General features: G+C 41.7%; 1 protein-coding gene across 1 annotated transcript in view; it reads left to right on the plus strand.

Annotated features, from left to right (window-relative positions):
* The window catches only part of PTPRT (protein tyrosine phosphatase receptor type T), a 1,472,724-nt gene extending 1,451,127 nt beyond the window's left edge, over positions 1–21,597 (plus strand). Inside the window, exons 30-33 of the mRNA XM_006147596.1 lie at positions 11,262–11,387; positions 12,488–12,651; positions 16,340–16,475; positions 17,127–21,597. Of these exons, the coding sequence (XP_006147658.1) occupies positions 11,262–11,387; positions 12,488–12,651; positions 16,340–16,475; positions 17,127–17,180 (480 nt within the window). The 3' untranslated portion in view covers positions 17,181–21,597. The remainder of the gene's footprint in view (positions 1–11,261; positions 11,388–12,487; positions 12,652–16,339; positions 16,476–17,126) is intronic.
* The last annotated feature ends 3,583 nt before the right edge of the window (positions 21,598–25,180 follow it).

The following is a 25,180-nucleotide window of genomic DNA, read 5'->3' on the forward strand; positions in this document are numbered from 1 at the left end:
GTATGGAATTTTCACTAGACACAGATCTCTGTGCCTAAGCAGACATTAAAATCCATGATGAACAACCTGGAGAAGCTAATCAAATGGGCGTAATCACTCAGAAGGTGACAGAGCTGGGCTTTAAACTCTGGGTGCATCAAGCAGATACCCCAATGCCTCTTCTCACATACATAAGTCAAAATGGAGACACCCACTCCAGTGTAACCACAGCACTTGAACATCAGGGCAGTCTTGAGCTAAACCACCAAGGACATTTCTTGTTGATGATAATCATTTCTGAACCCTAAGGGGTCACCAGGAACAGAACACTTGGTTCCCCCCTTCTTTTCCCCATTCCCCATGGCTACATTGTGTGCAGTGTCCTGTGAGGAGACCCTGATGATCCTCGGCAGCTCAAACACCACGTCTGCCCACACATCACCCTGTGGAATGTCACTGCACTGCTGCCGATGTAATTTCACAAATTAGGAAACTCGCGTGAAAGGATGACTCCGATTTAGGATTAGAAGGGCCCTGCAACCTTCCTCAGCCCTCTGGGCATTATGGGAGAGTGACCTGGAAAATCAAATGCAGAGAAGTGTCCTGAAATATAGGAGTCTTGTTTGAGGTATCTTAGAACCTATTAGCTTGAGAAATTGGTCTGGAAATCTTATTAAAAGAGACACATCATTCTGCATTCTCTCCAGAGTGAAAATAACAGACTTTCTTTGATGCCTCGGATCCACACACCTCATGTCAGGATCACAGCCAAACTCCGGCAAGGCTAAATTCAATTCAAGTGATAAAGGTAATTATCATTATTTTTAATGGGCAGTTCTGATTAATTCTGATTTCTCTGGCCAGCCACAAACTTACCTACACTACTCCCTCATTCCTGTGAAGGTTGCAAGAAGAGCCAATGGCAAAGAGAAATGAAGTTAAAATTGTGGATTTGTCATTATTGCACAGCTCAGCAGATAATTGTCCAGCCATGGCAGCCCCTGTGACCAGTCCCTACCCACTCCCTGACACACACACACACTCACATTTCCTTTCTCAATATGCTTTCTTTACTCCCCGTGGAAATGTTGAGAAAGCAAGACCTTGCACGTCTTTGCTATTGAAGTGATAAGAATCCTTCACATTTGTATATATGAACTATTACCATTGTTATTATTTTTGTTGAGCACTGATGAGTTTGCTAATAGTATGAATTGCTGGAATTTAGTGATTGCACATTCCATGCCTGGCACTGTGTAAAAGGCTTTATTTACATGATTTCTCTCCTTTATGCTATAGGGAAAAAACAACCCTGTAGCGCAAGGGTTGGCAATTTTTATAAAGGGACAGATAGGAACTATTTTAGACTTTGCTAGCTGTATGGCCTCTATTACAACCATCAACTCTGCGATTGCAGCGTGGAAGCAGTTATAGACAATACATGAGTAAGTGTTATGTTCCAATAAAAATTTACCAAAACAGATGGCTGGTCATATTTGGTCTATGGGACATAGTCTGCCAATCCCTGCTATAAGGTCAATTATGCTATTCCCAATCTAGAATTTGGGGTTTCCATAGCTAGGAAGGTGGGAGATACGATTTTCCCTCTCCTACTTCCTTCCACCATTCAGCTTTCATTCTAGTTCTGAAAGAAAGAGAGAATAAAAGACATTTTTGTATGTGACTTCCCAGGGTGAGTCGGCGGTTCTCCATCATCAAAGGGAAGAGCAATCCTGAAAAGCCTGCTTCTGTGCTGGCTGTGAGAGGAGGTCACCACATTTCTGAAGGTCACCTCTGTCAATCTAGCTCCTTGTTCATCTGCAAGCTTGGTGTAGGCTGTGACAGACTGCACTGATCAAAGACCCAACCTCAAGCTGCTCTCAGAAACTTTGGTGGGTCTTTGTATGATGGTGCATTTACTGAGTAACTTTCATATGAAGGGTCTTTCTTACAACAAGGCCTTTGTACCTACTTGGGTGGTCTCCAGCAAGCCTGCAGCTTTCATCTTAGCGCTCTCTTCTAGGCCCAAACTTTGAGAGTTATAGACCTGGGCAGGTTCCCTCCCTCTCTATGCCCCTGGGGAACAAACAACTTGAGGGAGCGTGCATGCTCTCCTCTGCAGTCATGTCCCCTGCCACCTACCCCAAGATTCTTTTCCCAACTAAAATCATCTAGTGGCTCACAGAGGAATGAGGTATCTGACTCTCCTTCCTGATGACATCCAAAACTTTAAAGAACAAGTCATGGTATTAGAGAGGGCTTCTAATCTTTGCACTATTGATATTTGGGACCCAGTAACTTTCAGAGGGGAGTTATCTCATGCATCAGAAGATGTTTAGCAGCATCCTGGGCTCTACTCCCTAGATTCCAGTAGTAACCCCCAAGTATGACAATGAAAAATGTCTCTAAATATTGCCAGGTATTCCTTTGGGGAGGGGCAAAATATTCTCTAACTAGAACCACTATCTTACAGTGAGGGGGCAACCACCACTGACTTTTGCTCTCAGATGTGGGTTCTAATTCACAATTTGAGAAAAAATAAGATCTCTCAACCCCATGTGACATTTTCTTTTGTGCAAGATAACCATAATTATAACCACTTTGTAAAGAAGATAATAGGCCTGGGTCACACAGCAAGTAGGGAGCAGAGCCGGAATTTGGATCCAAGCTGTCTGATGCTTGTCTGATGCTAAAGTCTATATATTTTTAATTTTTTTATTTTAATTTACAGTTAATCACACATATCTTTGCAATGTACAATTTTGCTTTTCCAGCATGAATACCATACATATAGTCAAGACAAAGGCATTACTATATACATTATCATCAGCAAATAGCTTTTTTTTGTCAATTAAATACACTTTTTTCCCTTACCCTGTTCCCTTCCTCCCCCACTCCATTACCCATCCCTGTATTATCCCTATCCTTACTATTTCTAGTATCTACCATTGCCCTCCCTGCTACTATACCTTCCAAATTTTCAGTTTCTTCTGTAGAGCACAGACAAATGGTATATATTGAGTGAGGAATACAAAGTTTGTCTTTCATAAACTGGCTTCCTTCTCTTAGTATTAAGCAAGCATATTACAAAGCTGCGATAATTAAAGGAGCATGGTATTGGCACTAAGCCTGTATTTCTTTTTCTTTTTTCCTTTTGGCAGGGGAGAGGTTTTTGCTATAGGGCACGTGCATTCTCCAGAAAGACAGAGAGAGACGGAGAGACAGAAAGCGAGAAATCACCCCCAGTGGGGATGACCACACCACAATCCCTTCTCCTCCATGCTCCTCTCGAGATCTTGGGCACACACAGACACGTGCCCGGCATGAGTTTAAGCCACCAGGTCCGGGACTCGAACTGCAGTCGACTACATGGGAGTCCAGCAACATAGCCATTATGCTAACTGCTGGTCCCAAAGCCTGTATTTTTTTTAAAGACTACTCATGATTTGATCATGAAGGAACACTTGAAGTTTTTCCTGGAATAAGGAAAAGCTTGCCACATGTGGTGGAAAGAAAACTAGATTGTACTTGGTCTTTCCTCAGAGTGCTCTATGTAATCCTGACAGCAGCAGTTTAAGGTTCTTATTCTTCCCATTTTACAGATAAGGAAACTAAAGCCCAGCAAGCCTAACAAATGGTTTGAAAGCAGAATAGCATGAATATTTAAGACCAGTGTTTCTACGTTTAGACGTTTCAACACCAGAAAAGTAGTATAGCTAGCTACTCCTCAAGGGGAGCTAATAGCTAATATCCCATGTAAAATTTTATCTTTCCTTTTTTCATTTATTTTACAATTTATTTACAATTCATTTTACATCCTTGTAGGGTGCATTGTGATTTTCAAAGCATGCATGCAATGTGTGATAATCAAGTCAAGAGTATTACCATATTCATCATCTTCAACAAAGAACATTGTATTATGTTGTGCACTTTCAATTTTTGTTCTGCTTGTTTGGGGGTTTAGTATTTTGGGTTTTTTGTTTCATCTTGGTTTTTGTTTGTTTGTTTTGAGATATGTGTATATGATCAGCAAGGCCCTTCCCTCTGCCCCCACCTTTTATTCACTCTGTCGTGGAATACTGTCCCCAACCTATTGTATTTGCTTTGTTTGCATGCATTCTTATGTCTGTTCAATGTTTCTTTCTCAGATACCTTTCCCTTCAACCCACAGGCAGTCTCTGGTATCTACAGTTGCCCTCTCTACTTCCATGTCTTTGCATCTTTCAATTTCCATCACAGAGTATAGGCATTTGGTTTATGTTAATTGGGCACTGTGTTTCTTTCACAGTTTGGCTTATCTCACTTAGTGTTAAGTCTTAAGTCCACTCTCTATTAAATGACAAGATCTCCCTGAGAAGTATTTCATGATGGGTAAAGTCTTTTTACAAGAAAAATGAGAAATAGTAATTGACTGTTTAAAAAAATAATTAGAATAATAATAATGATTGATAAAAACATTGAAAAGATATTGAAAGATGAAGTGGGGAGATTAATGTCTCTGTATTGACTGACATGCAAGCCATTCCCTTTTGAAAAAGCAATGCACCGGAAAGTGATATGTAATCCAATGGAATATAAAGAAGATTATGATGATAATAAAAATTTTCTAAAAAAGAAAAAAAAAATCTCCCTGTTCTTTAGGACTAATATTCCATTGCGTATATGTGCCACATTTTCTAACCCAGTTGGTTCCATGTCTTAGCTATTGTGAATAATGCGGCAATAAACATGGATCTGCAAGTCTCTTGACAGAGTGATTTATCATCCTTTGGGTAAAATACCCAGGACTGGGATTACCAAATTATATTATATTTATTTATTTTAATTTGACCAGAGGGGGCGGAGAGAGGGGGGGAGTGAGAAAGCAAGCTACCAGGTCTGAGACTTGAACTGTGGTCAGCCATATGGGAGTCCAGCACCCTTAACCACCACGCCACCTGCAGGACCCCCGTGGTGGTTATTTGTGTTTCCCCATATGCCTTTGGCCATTTGTATGTCTTTCTTTGAGATTTGTCTGTTTAAATCTATTGGCCATTTTTCAATTGTGTTAAATTATTTTCCTTTCAAAAGATGTCTTTTTTTTTTAAATTCTATCACTGTATATCATTAGGATATACAAAGTTAAATTTCTCAGGATGAACATACAATGTATTAGTCCAGTCAAAGATACTACCATACAAATTATCAACAGATATTTTTAAAATTTTGTGTTTCTTAAATGCTTTCCTTCTTTCTTTTTCCACTTGATTCTCTCCCTTTCACCCTCCCCCATTACCCCTATGGGGTACACTTGTAATCACACTTGCCTATTTTTGGAGTTGACCAAGTTTTACAGGTCTTAAATCTTTGCCTACTCCAATCTCTTCAAGTGTTTCTCCTGTGTTTTTCACAAGAAGTTTTCTAGTTTGGGGTTTTACATTTAAATCCTTTAATCCAAAGTTGGCTATATGTTTTGGGGTTTATGTCTAGATTCTCTATCTGTTCCATTGGTCTCTGTGTGTTTTCATGCCCATACCATGCTGTTTTGATTAGTGTAGTTTCGTAATATATTTTAAAGTCAGGTAATGAGATGCCTCCAACTTTATTCTTTTTGCACTACATTGTCTTGACAATAGTGTTTTTTATGATTCTGGTCAAATTTTGTGATTTTTTTTTTTTGTCATAGGGTGCATGTGCCTACCCGAGAGAGACTGAAAGAAGGAAAGTGAGACACCACTGGGTGGGAGGGTGGTCACTCAACAATCCCTCTCCTCCATTCTCTTCCTGGGATTTTGGGTGCATACGCTCCTGGCATGATTTTCAAGCCACAAGGTGTAGGGCTCAAACCATAGTTGGTCATATGGTAGTCTAGTGCCTTAACTACCATGCCAGCTGCTGGACCCCCAGTTTTTCTATTTCTGTGAAGAACATCACTGATTTGATAGGAGTTGCATTTAATTAGTAAATTAATTTGAGTAGTATTAACGTAATTGTTTTGATTCTTCCAATCCAGGAACAAGTGATGTCTTTCTTTCTTTTTCTTTTTTTTCCCCCCCAGTGGTGATGGAAATATTTTTTTCTTCATTTTTTTTAATTTATTTTTTAAATTTCATTTTCTTTTATACAGTCAATCACATTATTTAGCTTACAATGTGAATATTTTAACATGTGAACATTTCTCCCCAGTTCAGTTGACTATAAAATATCTTTTAACTTTTAATCATTTTCAATTTCTTTCTTCACTTTTTCATAGGTTTCATTGTAGAGGGTCTTTTACCTCATCAATTATTTATTCCTTGGTATTTGTTTGTGTGTGTCTATTATAAATGGGATTGCTTTCTTCAATTCTGCCTTAGTTCATTTGTTGTTGGTGTATGAAAAAACTATAGATGTTTGTATATTGACTTCATATCCTGAACTCATTTATCTTTTTTTTCATGTTTTCTTTTGGATTTTCTATGTACATATTATAATCATGTCATCTGAAAATAGGGATAATTTCACTTATTCCTTTCATATTTGAATGTCGTTTACTCCACTCTCTGCTCTGATTGTTACTTAGGACTTCCAATGTTATAGTTAAAAGGAGTGAAGAAAGCAGACAGTCATGTGTTGTTGTAGTTATTAGTGGAAAAGATTTTCGCTTTTTCCCATTCAGCATGATGCTAGCTATGGATTTGTCATATTCAGCTTTTATTGTGTTAATAAATGCACCTTCTACACCTACTTTGTTGAGAGTCTCAATCATGAAGATATGTTGTATTCGAACAAATATTTTCTCTCCATCAGTTTATGTGATTATATGGTTTCTATGTCTCCTTCTGTTAATATTATTACACTTATTGTTCTGTGTATGTTGACCCATCTTTTCAACCCTGGGATAAAGCCTATTTGGTCATAATGTGTAATCTTTTGGGCTGTTGGATTTAATTTGCTAGTATTTTGTTGCAGACTTTTGCATCAATATTCATCAGGGATATTGATTTGTAGTTTTCTTCTTTTTGTTGTTGTTTTGTCCTCGTCTGCTTTTTGTATCAAGGTGATGGTGGCTTTGTAAGATAGATTTGGGTGAGTTCTTTACATGTGGGTCTTTAAAAATAGTTTTAGAACTGGTGTTAATTCTTCTTTAAAAGTTTTATACAACTTAGAAATTAAGCCATTAGGGCCCAGACTTGACTTTGTTGGTAGACTATACTGATTCAATTTCATTGCTTGCTATTGATCTAGTTAGGTTTTCTATTTCTTCCTGGTTCAATCTAGGTATATTGTATTTGTCCAGAAATTTGTCTATCTCTTCTAGGTTTTCCAATTCATTGGTGTATAGTTGCTCGAGTATTCCTTAGTGAACTGCTGTATTTCTCTCTCTCTCTCTCTCTCTCTCTCTCTCTCTCATCAAGTTAAAAAAAATTAATGAATAAATAATTTAGAAAATACTACTTCTAAAAAAAAAAAGAAAATACACAAGTACATGGAAACTAAACAACTTAACTCCTGAACCACATTGGTACTACTCAGCAAATTAAGAATGAAATTTATAAATTCCTTGAAACAAATGATGACAAAAACATAACTCTAAAAACTTTCTGAGATGTGGCATAAGCAATCCTAAGAGGGAAGTTTATAGCAATTAGTGCTCACAAAAAAAAAAAAATAGAAAAATGACAAATAACCTGATGATGAATCTCAAGGGACCAGAAAGGCAAGAACAAAAATCTCCTAAAAAAGTAAAGGGGAAAAAATAATATAGATTAGAACAGAAATAAATTAAATGGACAATAAAAGAATACAAAAAATAAAACAGAAAGCCATTTTTGTGAAGGGGTAAATAAAATTTTTAAAAAATAATTAGCTACACTAACTCAGAAAAAAAATAGAGAAAGAGAGAGAGAGTGAGAAAACAAGCTGCCAGTCCAGGATTCAAACCATGGTTGGCCATGTGGGAGTGTCCAGCACCTTAGCTACCACAACACTTGCTGATCCCCAGTATTTGTGTATTTTCAAAAGCTCTTTCAATTGTTAATTTTGAGTTTAATTCCATTGTGGATAAAAAAGGTGCTAGATATTTCTATATATTTTTTTAATTTGTAAAGACATTGTTAATTTTGAGTTTAATTCCATTGTGGATAGAAAAGGTGCTAGATATTTCTATATTTTTTTTCATTTGTAAAGACGTTTTGTGCCCTATTATTTGGTCAGTCTTCAAAATGTTGCATGTGAGGCTGAGAAAAAATGTGCATTTTGTCGTTTGGTGAAATGTTCTATAAATGTCCATCAAGTCCATATGGTATATGGTACCATTTAGCTCTTCTGTCTCTGTATACTTTTGTCTAATGACATGTCTAGTGGTGAGACTGGGGTGTTGAAATTCCCAACAATTAGTATGTCATGGTCTCTCTCTTTTGATCTAGATTCTTTGTACTGTGTATTAGGATGGTCTGAAGCTGAGTTCATAAATAGTCATAATTTTTATATCTTCTTGGTAAATTAATCCTTTTAATACTATTTAATACTATTCTATGACCTTCTTTTTACTAGTTTTTAGCTTCAGGTTTATTTTGTCTGATATTACTATTGCAATTCCAGTTTTTTGCTTTGTTTTGTTTCCATTTATATGATATGACTTTTTCTAGACCTTCACTTTCTTTCTTTCCCCTCCCCCCCCCTTTTTTAAGAGAGGTTTTTGCTATAGGCATGTGCCACTCGCCAGAAAGACAGAGCAAGACATAGAAAGTGAGAAATCACCTCCGGGGAGGATGGCCATGCCACAATCCCTTCTCCTCCATTTTCCTCTTGGGATTTTGGGCATGTACCCACGCATGCCAGTAATTAGTTAAACTGCTGGGTCTGGGACTTGAACTGCGGTTGACTACGTGGGATTTCAGTGATGTAACCATTATGCCATTTTCTGGTCCCATAGCCCTTCGCTTTCAATCTGTTTTTACCAATGTCATATGTTTCTTTAAGCAGCATTTAGTGGACCCCTTTTTGTTCATATTAATGTATTCAGCCAGTCTATATCTTTTCATTGAGAAATTTAATCCAATTAAATTCAATGTACATCACAGCTACCGTTTTGATATTTTTCTAGTTGTTTTATATTTTCTTATTTCTAGTTATCTCCCTTCCATAGCCTCATGTAGTACTCCTTTAAGTATTTCTTGAAGAGTTGATCTACTGTTGGTGAATTCTTTGTTTCGTTTATCTGAGAATGATTTTATTTCTTCTTCCAATTTGAAGGATAGTTTTGCTGAGTATAGTATTCTTGGCTGAAATTGTTTTTCTTTCAGAAATTTGATTGTGAATTTCCATTTCCTCCTTACCTCCATGGTTTCTGCTGAGAGGTCTGAGGTTAGTCTAATGGGATATCCTATTATAAGTAACTTGACATTTCTCTCTTGCCATTTTTAAAATAGTACCCTTTCACTTTTTCCATTTTGATTATAAAGAAGCTCTTATGTTGAATCATTTGGTGTCCTTTATATTTCCTGGATCTGGATGATTGTGTTTCTCTCTAGACTTGGAAAGTTTTCAGATAGTATTTAATGGAATAGATGTTCTATGCCTTTACTCATCGCTTCACCTTCTAGAATACCAATTATGCAGATAGTTGGCCATTTAATGGTGGTTCACGAGGAGCCAGATGCCAGCCATGCCATTCAGATACAAGCAGGGCTTATGTGCCTGACAATAATTTCTGGGTGCAGGTCAGCCCTCTGAACCCAAATGTGGTCCTGGCACAGTGGTCCAGAAGGGGCTGGAGACAAGCCTACCTGCTACTCCAAAAGCAGATCCTGTGTGGCCTATGTGGAATGCCCAGGAGAAAAGCAATCGTTAAGGCCTGAATGTGACTTTATGAAGGTGATATGGGAAAGGCAGGATGATATGCATCAAGTCTATGTGCTCTACAGTGCCTGTTGGAACTACCTTTTCTTCACAGGGGTGGATCAATCCTGAAGACCTGGATGCACCCTGGCAAAGGTAGTCCAGGAGGGGCCAGAGCCCCTGTGCCTTACCAGCCCAAGGGGCTTATGCACCTACCTATGATTTCTGGAAGACCTCAAGGTAGTTCAGACCTCAAAGTCTGAATGTGGGCCCAGGAAAGCTGTCAAGGAGGGACCAAAAGCAAACTTATATGTAAGGTCCTCACCAGAGTTTATGATATAAAAATCCCAATGACTCACAGAGGCTGATCAAGTTTGAGCAGATTCATGCTAGGAGTTAGGGGACTAGATCATGCATTCTGGGATCAGAAGGTCTAGGGCAGTGTTCTGTCTTCCTCTCTCAGACCTGGAGTAGGGATCTCTGGTACTCTTCTCTCTGTCAAGTGCCCCTCCTATTTCCTTTTCCCATAACTTAGGTTCCTTTAACTTCAAGTCTATTTTGTTTGATATCAGCAAAAAAGATACCAATTTTATAGATGTCCAGAAAAGCTGCCCTCTGGGTTGCTCAGCTGGGACTATCAGAAAGACAATCCAATAACTTGAATCTGAGGAGAGGGAAACTACAGGCCTGCCCTCCCTGCCAGAAGGAAGTATCCAGATTCCTCAGTCTCTGTTAAGGGAGGGTTCTCTGCAGGAATGGCTAGATTCAGAGTTCCTGGTGTCTAGTGTGAGGCGGAGTTGGTAAGCTTCAGTCATATGGATATTTACCCTATTTCTTCTGATCACAGGGGCTTTTTCTCCTCTGTGCTATTCACACCCACAGTGCTGTGGAGCTACCTAATTCCCTGGTTTTGATGGTTCACAATTCAATCTCCACCTACTGCTTGGCTCTCAAGATAGTGCTGAGCTCTTGGTGCTTAGAGTACAAGTTCCAAATTTTTCTCTGAAGTGGTATATCCTTGTACCTCCATACAATTGTGTTAGCTATATGTCAGTTCCATTCTTCTGCAGGTGGGAAGTTTGGGGGTCTGAGGTAGTAGTGTGGAATTTGTAGTTCTGGAGGAAAGTTCTCTCCTCTCCTCCATGATGCAGAAGAACTCTGGAGCCTTACCAAATTCAAACTATTGATTCCCTCTTACTCTCTCAAGTAGAGACTTAGTGCAAGTGCAAAGAACTTGCAGTCTTTTTCTTGCACTTAGTCAGTCTTACCTTCTTTGCTGGAAATATAGGTATTTATTCTATGTGTTTTATCCTTTCTTCCCAGAGAGATGACAGAGAGTCACTGGCCTTCTTGATTCCACCAGTACTTTACTTTTTTCTACCCAATGTGACATACTAGTAATAAGAAAACCTCAGTGATAAATGAGAATGATATTTCCCCTTCACCTTTGCCTCCTTTTGTGATCTCTTTCCTTGCCTCAGCTCTGTATGCAGTACTGGCCTGAGAAGACCTCTGGGTGCTACGGGCCCATCCAGGTGGAGTTTGTCTCAGCAGACATCGATGAAGACATCATCCACAGAATATTCCGCATCTGTAACATGGCTCGGGTAAGCATAGCCACCACCATTGTTTGCTGGGCCCTTTTTCCTGAAACCATTGGAGGCTGCCAGGCAAGGATCCCACCGAGCCAGCCAAGAGTGTGTTATGTTCTTCTAATAATCACTTTCTTGAGGAAGTGATGCCTTTCTGGCCCTGGACTCACCAGTGACTGCAATATACAGAGATACAAAGAGCAGCTACAGCTTGTCATCTGCCTGTTTCTTGAGACACTTGCTGCTGTGTAGACAAAACTTCTTAGGCATTAGCTCTTCACCACACTGTTTTGGCAGGAGTTGATGCAGGCTTTGATTGTAACCTGTATGCTTTGGGCTAAGCTCTGAAAACATAAAGATAAAAAAAATAGTTACTTCTATGAGAATATTCACTGAATATTCTCAAAGGTGAGTGGAGGAGTATTGGGTGAGAAGGGGCCTACTAGTAATTTAAAACATGATGGCTAATTAAAGCAGCTTTGGCCTCTACAATAGGCTAAGGGTGAATAAAACCCAAACCATGCTCTCAGAGTTCATTAGCTAATGAGAAGGTGGGATATGTTCTTGTACATGAGCCTCAGGGAGAGAGAACTCTCCCCAAAAGTCAAGAAAGGCTTTGCTTAAACAAAATTTTTTTTTTGAGAGGTTTTTTTTTTTTTTCACTATAGGGCGCGTGCGCTCGCCAGATCACGCCGCAATCCCTTCTCCTCCATTCTCCTCCCGGGATCTTGGGCACGCACGCACACGCGCCCGGCATGAGTTTTAAGCCACCGGGTCCGGGACACGAACCGCGGTCGACTACGTGGGAGTCCAGCGACATAGCCATTACGCTAACTGCTGGTTCCCATTTTTTAATTTTTAAGAAGACACATTTTAATTGGGTTTTAAAGGCTGAATAAGAGTTTCCCAGGTCAATAGTGGGTTCAGGGCAGGAGGATTAATGTGTATGAAGGTATAGAGGAAGGTATGGGGGATAGTCTTAAAGAGACAGTCTGTGATTCTTCCCATGAAGATATGACTTAGACGCCATTTAGTCCTGTATTTTACTATAGTGCTGTGGCCCACATGGCACTACATTCCCACCATAATGGACCTAATAGCCTTTCTGTTCCCAGCCACAGGATGGGTATCGTATAGTCCAACATCTCCAGTACATTGGCTGGCCCGCCTATAGGGACACACCTCCCTCCAAGCGCTCTTTGCTCAAAGTGGTCAGACGACTGGAAAAGTGGCAGGAGCAGTACGACGGGAGGGAGGGACGCACCGTGGTCCACTGCTTGTAAGTATTGTGGTACTGTCTCAGGGCAACAGGATGATGGGTGGCAGTGCACTCTTGAGAATACTTCTGGCCATGTGCATGCCTGGCCATATCACAACTCAACATCCCTCAAAGGCCAATGAAAGTGTATCTGTAAGAACTGTAATCCTTTAATGAACTGGGATTGACAGTGTGTCATCCTGAACTATTGCTATGTGACATATTTGTGATGCAAACACTGGGAGGAGCAGACTACTCCCTCATGCTCTCAATAAGAAGGCAAACCCCACTGTCCACTTGGAGGTTTAATGTCACAAGAAAGCTCAGGACAGAACTAAGCAGAACCCTTAGCAGAACTCTTCTATTATTACCTGGAGAAGAAGAAAAGGAAAGCTTAATTGAAGCCAGACATTTTAAATGTATCACCTCATTCCATCTGTGAGGTAGATATTCTCATTTTGTAGTAGAAAAGTGAGGCACAGATAGGATATAAAGGTTCAAGTACTTAAGAGGGAACTATGATTTGCATTCAGTGGGCTCTAAGCTAATGTGCCATCCATTACCCCACCCTGCCTCTAAATGAACCAAAGGACTTGTCCACTGTGTCTGCCTTTGGGGGCATATCTTACTATAGGCTTATTGGAAACATGAGGACACAGAGAGCATGAGGGGAAGGCACTGCCCTGGGGGCTAACAGAAAGATCAGAAGGGCCCTAGAAATGCTATTTCCCAGGTGGCAGAGCCTGGCGATTGCCTAAAACTTGAGATTTTACAACTAGAGGTTCAACTCCTCTCCTTAACACAATGTTCCTAATTAACCTATTACTCTTAATTCTACCTGTAATCCTAGCAATGGCCTTCCTAACATTAGTAGAATGAAAAGCACGAGGATATATGCAACACCGAAAAGGACCCAATGTTGTTGACCCTTATGACTTTTACAACCATCACAGATACTATAAAACTATTCATCAAAGAACTACTTTGTCCACTAGCATCATACTATTTATTATCACGCCCACTTTATCTCTAAGCTTAGCACTATCTATATGAATTCCCCTGCCAATACCACACCTACTAATTAACCTTAACATAGGAATTCTTTTTATCTTAGCCACCTCTAGCTTAGAACAGTGGTCCCCAGACCCATGGTGTTTGTATCTCCCTATCACCATTACTGAAAGCTTTACCTCCTGTCTTGGAATAGGAATTAGCTCAGGAAAATGGACCTTAACGTTATGGCAAGTGGAAGTCAGGACGCTTAGAGGACCATGGCTGATGATCTGTGCAACATCAGGAAAATCATTTCATTTTGTGAGCCTTTATTTCCTCAGCTATATCCACTGAGTATGTTGAGTAGATCACCTCCAGACTTATATTGCTTTGGCATGAAATAGTTGGAAGATAATAACAATGTATGCAACAATATAAAGAGCAACAATGTCATGTCAGCTAATATGCCAGTGTTGTCCATCTAATTACCTAAAAGAGTGTCAGAGTCTACCATAGGAGTATAAAGTAACCACAGAGAAGGATTCCACAAATGTCCTGGATGCATAACAAATCTGTAGCCATAACAACTACATGTGGAATATTTGGCAGTTGTCCACTTTGATTTTTAGAACTTAAATGAAATGAGTAAACATGATTGAGAGGTCCTCCCTTTTGTAAAATGCTATGTTATAGGGCTACCAGATGACACAGTGGCTACATCACTGGACTCCCACATGGCCAATCATGGTTCAAGTCCTGGCCCAGTGGCTTGAAATTCATGCTGGGCACATGTACATGTGTGCCCAAGATCCCTGGAGGAGAATGGAGGAGAAGGAACTGCAGTATGGCCATCCCCCCCCCAGGGGGTGATTTCTCACTTTCCTTCTCACTCTCTCTTTCTCTCTCCAGTGAGTGAATGTGCCCTAAGGCAAAAATCTCTTAAAATTTTTTTTTAATTTTAAAATTAAAAAAAAGTAAAATGTTGTGTTACATTAAATTTGAACTAAGATCTTCTCTTTTTCAAAGTAAATATTTCTGGAGCTAATAGAGGCATTAATAATATGTCACTGACCTCAGAGTTCAGTTTTGTCTTTCCAAAATCAGCTGATTATTGCTCCTCTTTCATATAGGTAATGGGCCAAGCATGCACATGTCAGGGAAGCTGAAGAACTTAAAGGAGGTTAAACATGCCACTCAACACTTAAGGGCTACCACCTATAGCAAAACCCCTTTCTCAAAGAATAGACCAGAACATATAAATAGTTATTATCCCCCAACTATTTCATGCCAAAGCACTATAGGTCTAAAGGTGATCTAATTCAACATGCCCAGTGGACAGATGAGGAAACTGAGACTCATAGAATGAAATGATTTTCTTGTGTTTTCATAGCTTGTCAGTCATGGTCTTCTAAAGGTCCTTACCTCTATCTGCCATAATGACATCAGAGTCCATTTGACTGGGCTATGCCCACTCTTTAAGACAGAAGGTAGAGGCTCCAGTCCACCTCAGTGACAGAGCCAAACTCAGTCCTTCAGGATCTGATTCCATCTGGCCCTGATATGCTATGTCCAGTCACCTCTTCCTCTTCAACTTTGCTGTTTTTGCTTCAGAAACTACTAACCCTGCTTCCTGGAGATCCCTTTTGGTTCTCGTTCTCTCTCTCTCTCTCTCTCTCTCTCTCTCTCTCCCTGTCATATGTTTGGTTTTAACCTGATTATTTTGAAGAAGTACATTTGTACCCCTGTCTCCCCTAGCTGGGATGACCAGTGGCTTGAATCAAAGGAGAGCACAGCACCTTAGCATCCTTAAGGGCCCCAGACATAGTAACAGCCATTGACATGCAGGCACCAGCCAGTGAATGGAGAGCAACTGCCTGTACTTGAAACATCTGGTTGTTGGGTGTCCTGTAGGTAAAACATCTGGGAGACTGAGTGCCTTTGTTTCTGTACAGATGTTCTTTAGACACAGACTATTACATGAAATCATTAGTTGCTCTTGGCAACATGCCCAGAAGTTCCAAATCAGGCATGTTCCTAAATAGAATTTCTGTAAAGAGTTTGAGGGGTGTTTCCATGAGGATGAATTATGGGGCTTCAGAAAGAAGGAGTAATAAGGGGACAGTCCTCCCAAGAGTCCTCTCTCCGTATACTCAAGAGCAGGAGGGTCTTGCTGTGGTGTATAAGTAGAGACCTGTCATGGCATAGTCTTTTAGTCCTACTCCAGCCTCCCTCACTAAGGCTGGACTGGCTGGCCCTAGGTTAACAGAGTATTGCTGACCTTAGTGGAGAATGGGAAGAACTAGTAGTAAAATCACCTGGAAACTTCCATTTTCTTCATTGGATGTGTAAATGGATTTGGAGGATCTTTTTGGACATCAAGGCAAGCACCACCAGTACAAAGTCACAATATTAATCCCACAAGTTTGGATCATTGTGCCATGGATAACTGTAATGCGCTCATCAAACTAACTGAACTCTTAATAGTCATCTAGGCCAACCCCTTTATTATATGACTGGTGAACTTGGGGCTCAGACAGGGGACGTCACTTGGTCAAGGAAAGAGCATGTCCATGGCACTGATGGAATTAAAGCACTCATGGGTCAGGATAAAGCTTTCACCGTTGCCTTACTTTGTATTTGCTAGGGTAGTTGCTCCACAGCACTATGTGGCTGGGGTCACCTAGGAATGTGGCTCACCTGTTTATTCTGTGTTTAGAAATGGGGGAGGTCGCAGTGGAACCTTCTGTGCCATCTGCAGTGTTTGTGAGATGATCCAACAACAAAACATCATTGACGTGTTCCACATCGTGAAAACATTGCGTAACAACAAATCCAACATGGTGGAAACCCTGGTGAGTATCCCAGGAATGGTTCTCCAGCAACCAGCTACTGATTTTAGTTCGCTTGACCTCAATAAAATGACATCAAATAGAAAACATTCAAGAGCTGGTGCTTTACTTTTGTGAATTCCTTAGGAAAATGTCACTAATTCAGGCCCTACAAAAGGGATCCTGGATTAGTAGAGTGTGATTTATGTTTCTGATTCAATCCAATCCTATTCTAATTCAATTATGCTAATTTTAATACAAAGCATTGAATAAGATGCTGTGGAGAAAAGGATGGCGAAGGGAGTGGGTAAGCAGAGTCCCAGATGGTAAGGCTTGCTGCAGTGGTGAGAATAGACCATGCACAAGGAATGCTGATACAAATCTTTAAACCTACTCAGTCTTTAAACCTGGTCCACAGACCAGCGGCAGCACTTGGGTAGAAATGTAGAATCTTGAGCCCTACTCTAGACCTACTCAATTGGAATCTGTAATATATATATATATAGTCATTCATTCCTGGGTGTACTTGTAAAGTATAAACAGTAAAGATGTCCAGAGATGGTAATTTTGAGTTGACTTTCAGAATGCATGTAGATAAAGTTTTCTCTCTGAAATCTGTATTTATAAACTAAATGCATTTTCCCTTTCATCTCTTGTTTTCTTTTGTCCTCTCAGGAACAGTATAAATTTGTATATGAGGTGGCACTGGAATATTTAAGTTCCTTTTAGTCCACTGATTTGGGGAACCATCTGGAGTCCAGAGGCTGCTACGGCCAAACTCCCTTTTCTGTGAATGGCAGTGACTGGGCTCAGGGGCTCAGAGGTGGCTTCCCTGGCCAGCTCCAAGAAGAAGACTGGTGGTCCCATGTTCCAGGATGGCTCCTGTCACTATGGGAGATGCTGCTCAGAAAGGCCTGGTTTCCCTTCCATCCCTAACCAGCCACAGCCATGGGCCTAAGCAGAAGTGTACCCATAAGTGAGGCCTGGGATGTTTGGTTTCTGGATCTCTTGCTTTTGTTCCAAATGTGTGACTCTCATGGCAAGTTGGCTGTGCAGGTGTTGGGGAGTGGGAGGTACTTCCTTCTCTCAGGAGTGGAGGGAATATGTGCTCTATTTCTCATGCTTTCTTGGAAAAGATTGAGGCTCTTGGGATCACTGTTCTGCCACCCCTATAATCTCCTTCAGGGGCTCTGGAACCCCAGATGCTTGCCAATCTGCATCAGAGTGGTCTCAAGATGCTCCCTGGATCATAGCAGAAACTGCCCACCCCTGATCCTCACACTTATCCTGCATGGGGCTTGGCCCACTACCATCCTGTATTCTTCCCCCAACCCAGGTCTTGATCTGTCATCCCCAGGCCAGCAACCTGTGTCCACAGCACACTTTGATAAAGGTGGTCAGTGGGAGGGAATAAAACTACAGGAAACTTTGCTGTTCTCCCTTAACTTTGTAAAAAGGGACCACCTCCCTGGGAGGGCTCTAGCTGACCTGTACCGATGTAACCCCTGTGTTTCTTGGATGGTAGCCCCCTTTGGGAGAGAGGAACAAGATAAGACTTGATTATTTTTCCAAAGTGTATATAAAAAGAAGCTTTCTCCTTTAGGATGTAAAATCTTAGTCTCTTATGTCAGGAATAGGGGAGGGGGGAGTTTGAATGTATAGCCATAAGACAATTCCCTCCAACCTGTTATCTTTTCTGGCAATGTCCTTCAAAGGTCCCACCCTGAAACAATATAGCCATTGAGCAAAGGAGAGATAAGCTAGTCTGAAGCTAGTTCCTTTGGTTTCTGGGCAGATTTTGTGTATAATTTGCATCTCTAAATCTGAACTCCTTCCTAGACAAACCCTGCTGACAACTTGAAAAATACCTTCATGCATTTCAATTTAAAATAGGCCAAGAGGATCAGGCCTGGGGATCCAGGGTCTTGTCCGAAGTATGAGTGAGACGATGAAAGGAAACCAGGACTTGCTATCTACTGTGTGCCAGGTGCTATGCTGGTGTTTTCCATGTGACATCTCATGCAGTCCTTAGGACTTCCAAGAGAGAACTGTTAACTTGTTATCATCCCCTCTCAACAGCTTAGGAAATCAGACACCTTCCTCAGTGATGAAATCTTGGGTTCCAAAAAGGCAGATAATAGTGATGAGACTCACCTATACTCTTTTCTTCATCCTTTTCCAGCCAGGCAATTATTTTATGGAGAGAAAAATAAAGCCAGAAACTTCTGATCAGAGAATTCCACAAATGGAAATGCAGTTCTTTCTTCCTGGTACCAGTCCTTCTGGGAAGCCTAGAATTTCAGATATGTTATAATAATACATACTCAGCTCCCTGAGAAAGATAGTCTTTTTCTAATTTAATAGTGAAAACAACTCCCTGTTCCCATGAGCTAGAAGGAAACTAGCCAGGGACACTCTCTCTACGTTGGTCTCTAGCCAGTGCTTAGGCTTAGGGATAGCCTAGGCCCTTGGAAGTTCTATTTTAGAGTCTGGTCTAGCCCCAGCCAGGGAAGGAGGAGCACATAATTCAATAAGGCACAGTTTTTGCCCCCAAAGGCTCACTTCTTACTGGAGTTGAGCCATAGTGCAGTCATTTTGGAACAGCGTACAAGTGTTATAAGAGCCTAGATGCAAGAGAGATGCTGTCTGCCTAGGACATCCTAGCAATGTGACATCCACTCCCGCTGAGTATAAACAGGTAGAAAAAGGAAGAAAGGACATTCAGGGCCAGGGATGGGCATATGCAAGGCCAACGAGATGTGAAAAGGCCTTGGAAGAAGCAGTGTGGTGGAGAGGCCCAGCTGGAGCACAGCAGGAGCCAGGCTCAAGACGACAAATGCCCACCAGGATTGCAGTCTCTGTCCTATGGGCAGCAAGGAGTCTGCAGAGCTTTCCAGTGATATGCTTAGCTTACTGTTGGAGAATGATCCCTCTGAGCCAGTGGGCCTGCCTCTTTTCCTTTCATCAGACACTGTGAAAACATTCCTGTAAGCGTGTAGTTTTTAATATCGTATCTATCTGTCCATGTGCTCGTTATTTTGTTGCTGGAACAAAATATGTAGCGGATTATGAGACAGGGATTCTGTGAGAAACCCAGGGTCTCTGCTTTACCATGGAGCAGGGTCACCCACCCAGGCCTCCAAGCCTACAAGGACAGGACATGAAAGAAGCTCACAGAAGCTGTTTCCATTGGCATGGGCTCTGGAGCTGTCTGGAAGTCCTAGGATACCAAACTTGATCAAGGAAGGGCTGTCACTTTGGAAGTTCAAAAGGAAGTGTCTCGAAGCTAAGGCAAGCAAAAGAACCCACGCTTAACTCGCTCTTCTTTGATGAGCCTCTTCCCAGGTGTGTTTGAGCAGGTCCCCAGAACCCAACCCCCACTGGTCCTGCTGGCTTTCCCTGGCTGCAGCCCGCTGCCCCTGGTGGCCTTTCCCGGCCTCAAGGATCTTGCAGCATAGCAAAGCAACGTGTTGTGTGATGTTTTCTCAGATCTCAGCTCATCCATCAGGGTGGGGTGTGGGGGGTGACTATCTAACACAAATCCTAGGATTTATTCTGCTCAGGAAGAGATGAAATAGATGGCAGATAAAAAAAAAAAAAGACAGTGGCTTCTATCATTTCAAATGATAGGAATTTAAAGTGTGACTTCACAGAGGGAGAAACTTGTAAAAACTCACGCCATGGTGGGATAACCCAACAAGGGCCAGTGATGATTCCCCCAGTTCATCCGCTTGTTTTCTCACAACCCAGGACAGTGAACAGGTCTGAAGCCCAAGTACAAGAATAAACTGAGGCTTATAGATGGGGATGACTTCCTTGAGATCCCATGTGGCAAGTATGTAGCAGAGCTTGAATGAGACAGGGCAGTGGTGTCCAGAAATTTGGACTTGACGCCTTGCCCAGGAAATCTGAGCAAACGCCACCTCCTCTCCAGTATCTCCCCACCCCACCAAAGGTACAGGAGGGGTTCACTCTGTGATGAGCAGAGCAAAATAGTATTAAAGCTATCTAAGTCTCTACAGCATGAGCTGGTCTCTTGTTTCTGGGATGCCAAAGAATGCTCTCAGAAAAGAGCCTTCTGTAGTTTTCAATTCCTACATATGGACCCTGTTTGGAGAAGATGCAAGGAATTAATGAGAAACTGAAACTGGCCTCATCTGCATGTGTTTGTGACCTAGATGTGTATCTCAGCTGCACCCCAACATTGTGTCCTTTCACCTTTTCTGGTCTGATGATCCAGGGCCAGCCAGGAGCCATTGGGCCTCTACATGGCCACAGTAGGCCCCCTTCTGTGTGACAGAAGGGACCAGATTGCTTTCAGTGCTGCATTTCCGAGGTTGTGACTTCAGCAATGGCCTGCCAGATGTCAACCTTCACATGAAACCAGCAGACCCTGGGCTAGGGGCACTAATATACAAGCTCACTTAATTCTTCCAACATCCCTAAGACAGGCTTGCTATGATCACTGTTTTACTAACAAGAACACTGAGGCTCCAAGGGATAAATCTCTTGCCCATAGTTGCACAGTCAGTGAATAAGTAAGCCAGGATTTAAACTGTTTCTTTCTGGCAACAGAGATAATATTTATCCACCATTGCGTCTCAGATTTTCCCATAGTAGTACCCATAATAACAGAGACCAGAGTGAAACAGATAAATTCAACAGATTTTAGAAAAGCTCAAAGCAGACAATAATAAGCTTCAAATTCCTTCACAGTCTCCTGTTTTACTTTGAGTAATTCATGCAATATGTATATCCCACTTCCTAAATTAACCTGATTGGTTTTAATATGGCTGTATAAATTTAAAAACAAAATAAACCAACAAACAAAAAACGTATGTGCCCTGTCCAACCCATAGGAAACATATCTGAGTCTGAAGCACAGGGCTTGGCCATGTTGATTTTTTTCCCTCAAGCTCTAGAACAGATCACTTTCCCCTAGGGAGATCCTTCAGTGTGGGAGTATCCTAAGCTCGCTGTTCATGGACTGACCTCAACTAAGGTCTCTTCTAGTTGGACGTTGGAAGAAGCCCACTGACACACAATTAGAAAGATCATGACTTGTCCTCTGACATGGTGAAGGATGAAGAAGAGAGAAGCTAGGGACCAGCAGGTGGCGTGGTGGTTAAGGCGCTGGACACTCCCACATGGCCGACCAGGGTTCGAGTCCTGAATCTGGTGGCTTGCTTTCTCACTTCCTTTCTCTCTCACTCTCACCCTCTGTCTCTCTCTGGTCAAATTAAGGAATAAATGAATGAATAAATAAATAAATAAAAAAAGAAGAAGAGAGAAGCTAGACATAGCCTTACTCAGCAGGTTTCTGAATGTTGAGGTTCATAGATGGTGATGCCCCTTGTCCAAGTGAAGTCATATGTCTGCTAATATGAGGACCCACTTAACATGAGAGGCTGGGGTCCGGAAGGCTTCTTGTTAGCCACACACACTAACTGGGTTTCTATAAAATGCAGCAACCCAAAGTAGGTGCTATTAGGAAGATTTCTATGGCACGATTCCATCCCATAAGCATGGGCTTATGGTAGAAAAAAGCTTTGTCTTTAATTTAAATCCCAGCTCTGTCATTTCCTGGCTATAGCATGTTAGATCAGTCAATCAATGAAAAAAGACACATGAAAAAGGTGCCTGAGCCAGGTTCGAAGGGATATATTTGGAAAGCTTTAGGCAGGAAGGCAAGGCTGGGAAATTAGAGTCCAATGAATATACCAAACCAAGGACACATATGGGCTATTGAGAAAAATGGTCACTTCTGTGACATAGCAGGACAGAGAATGAAAAATGGGCTCATAAGAACCACTTGAAATAAGTATGCTGCTTTGGAACAAATCTCAGTGTCTGGGAAAAAAGATGTTAATTTTCCTCTGACCAATCACGTGTATTCATCCTCCATTCCCAGTTGCTATGCTAGTTCCTGCTGTGTGTCCTTACTAGGATCCCTGTTTTCTCCATTCGTGTGTGAACCCCTATAGAGCCAGTCTAATAAGGCTGTTGCAGACAACAGAAGTGAGGACCTGAGAGGAGCAGCCAGGCACTTGTGTCATCTCTGTAGGAGATCCAGAGATGCTGAAGGAAATAATGATTTCCCACACTTCATTGCCTGAGGACAGAATAAAAAAGCCACTATTTCTTAACCTGTGGCTTGTCTCTCCTCCCAGTCTGCATGGATTGGCCATCATCCCCAAGCTGAATCAGGAGTAATACTGTGGAAGCCATGGGTGAACCCAAGGATAAGCATGAGAAAGATGCTGATTCTAAGCCATAAACTTAGCAGATTATGCTGGGCCAAGACAAGTAGTCAATCCAAGTCAAGGGCAGGTCAAAAGACACAAAAGGGACATGTCATCTCAAAGCCCTGACTTACCTTCCCTATTACCCACCCACTCAAGCACTTTCTCAGCCTCTGACAAGATCCAAATTGTGACCACATATAACAAGGAAATAGTAAAAGGAAAAATGAATCCTATTAGAGGAAACCAGTTGAGATTTATTCTTGTTCATATACTCCCATGCAATGGCTCCCTATTAGAAGTTGTTCATGTATACATATCTAGAAGTAACAGGATGTAGGACCTTGACTTCACCTAGTAAGGATCTGCCTTTAAGGTCATATACTGTATAAACAGCAGAGAAAGAGTCAGTGGTGGAGAGTGGAAGAGGGGGGGCAGATTTTCCAGCCCCATTTTCCTCTGACATACATTTCAGGGTCATAGCTCTGATCCTCAGAAGCACAGCAGAGTTGCTTAAGCCATATTTGTGCATATTAGCAGACTGTCTTCTGACTTTTAGGTAACCAGAGATAGACTTTTGCATGGAACTGGCTGTATGGCTATCTTATAGAAATCAAAACTGATTGTCTCCTGCATCCCTCCTGCCCACCTTCAAAATAGGTGGGAAAAGGTGATTGAAGGGGCTATATTTCCCCCTCTGAAAATCCATCCATAAATGTTAGTCACACAAGAGGAGGCAACAGCACCCACAATGTTAGACCCTAGGCCTGGCATCCCAGCAGCCTAATACCTTGGTGGTGCTTTGTTGGGGATGGTACAAGAGATGCGGGAGGACTTAGGGTATAGGGGGGCTAATGGAAAGAGTTCTGGGGGCTGGATCACTATGAGGCTTCCTTCTGTATCTGAATGATAGGATATGCTCCCTGATCCTTGATTGGAAGGCTCATAGAATGAAAGTCTAGGGGTCTTGGAGAACTGGGTAGAAAGATATTAGTATGAAGCTTGGAGCTCAGGGTAATTGATGTAGTTCATGGTTCCTTGGGGAGAAAGATTTCTGAATTTGGGACAAGGGGAATTGAAAGTAGCCTGCCACAACTGCAAAGTTGAGTACTTGTATAAGTACTTCAGTGCCTTTGGGCCTATGAATACAAATCAGTGGGCCTCCTATGTAATAGTCTGACAAACTCTCAGTGCCCACCCTACCCCTGTCTTTCCCATTGAAAGCTAATGATAGACCACCAGTCAAAGTCCTCAGGGCCATCTGGAGGCTTAGAGGGCAGAGTGGTTTCTTTCTGGGTAAAATCAGGTTTCTGAATGGTCAAGCAGAACACTAGTACCCATATCCTTCACAAATCTGCATATTATTAAGCAAAGTCAAGCACAGTTTACCAGTTCCAGGTCACTCCTGTCAACACAGCTAGGACAAATGGGTGGAACTTAATAGGTACAAAGAAGAACTTACTCTTTTGCTATCTACCAGAGAGAATAAGCCATCCATGTCAACAGCCATCCAGCAGAGCTAGGCATCTCTTTAAACAGAAGAAGGAGCACTGCTAAGATGGCCTTTGTGCCGCTTCCATTCTAGTTGCATAAGATCTTATGGAACCATGGTCACGTCTGAACTCATTCATACCTGCAGAGCACAAAGCCAAGTTGGATACATTTGGTTTGTGCAGGTTGAAGCCCTCTGCTCCTCCAGTCAAATCTTACCAACACACAGGACATGATGTTGTTCTGGCCACATATCCCAGGTTCATCTAGGCTATTACCAAACACCAAACCAGAGGGAGCAGCTGCTTTGCCATAGACTGGTGCCCCCTGGGATCTATGATGAGAGTAGCCATAATTCAGATCTAGTGGCCAACAGGGCTATCAGTGACAGCCAGAACCAGTGAAGGTCCAAGTTGGGCCCAGAGTAGGGCTTTGCTTATCATACTCGTTATCTCCAGAGGTTAATGCAACCCTCCCCTCCCCAACTCAAGGAGCAGATGACAAAAGCAAAAGCACAGTGACTCAGTTGACACGTGTTTATAATCATTCCCAGTGCATACATTTTACCACCAGATGGATCCTGGGCTAGCACATGTTAACCTATATTAATCCATAATAGAATCAAACTCCAACACACTTTTGTATCTTCTCTGTTCACTTTACATCAACGGCAAAGAGCCAAGGCCTATACCATTGCCTTGGCTACAGGACTCGCTGACAGCCCTCGAAGGGCTTTCATGAAGGCCCCACTCAACTCCAGGGAGGCTGACATTTCCACATCCGCTGGGCATATAATATTGCATGAGACCAAAGTCTCCACACTGAGCGTCCTCCATGAATCCCAGCAGCCTGCACTTGTACAGTTTGGATGTTTGATAGATAAAGCACGTAGGAGAAGAAAAAACAAAAATCAACCTTCAAAAAAAGCCAGCACTGTGCTGTCAATGTTCTTTTTTTTTTTTTTTTTTTCCAATTCTGGCTTAAAAAAGCAGAAAG

The sequence above is a fragment of the Tupaia chinensis genome, unplaced genomic scaffold (genome assembly GCF_000334495.1).
Source record: "Tupaia chinensis unplaced genomic scaffold, TupChi_1.0 Scaffold000216_1, whole genome shotgun sequence".
NCBI classification, from domain to species: domain Eukaryota; kingdom Metazoa; phylum Chordata; class Mammalia; order Scandentia; family Tupaiidae; genus Tupaia; species Tupaia belangeri.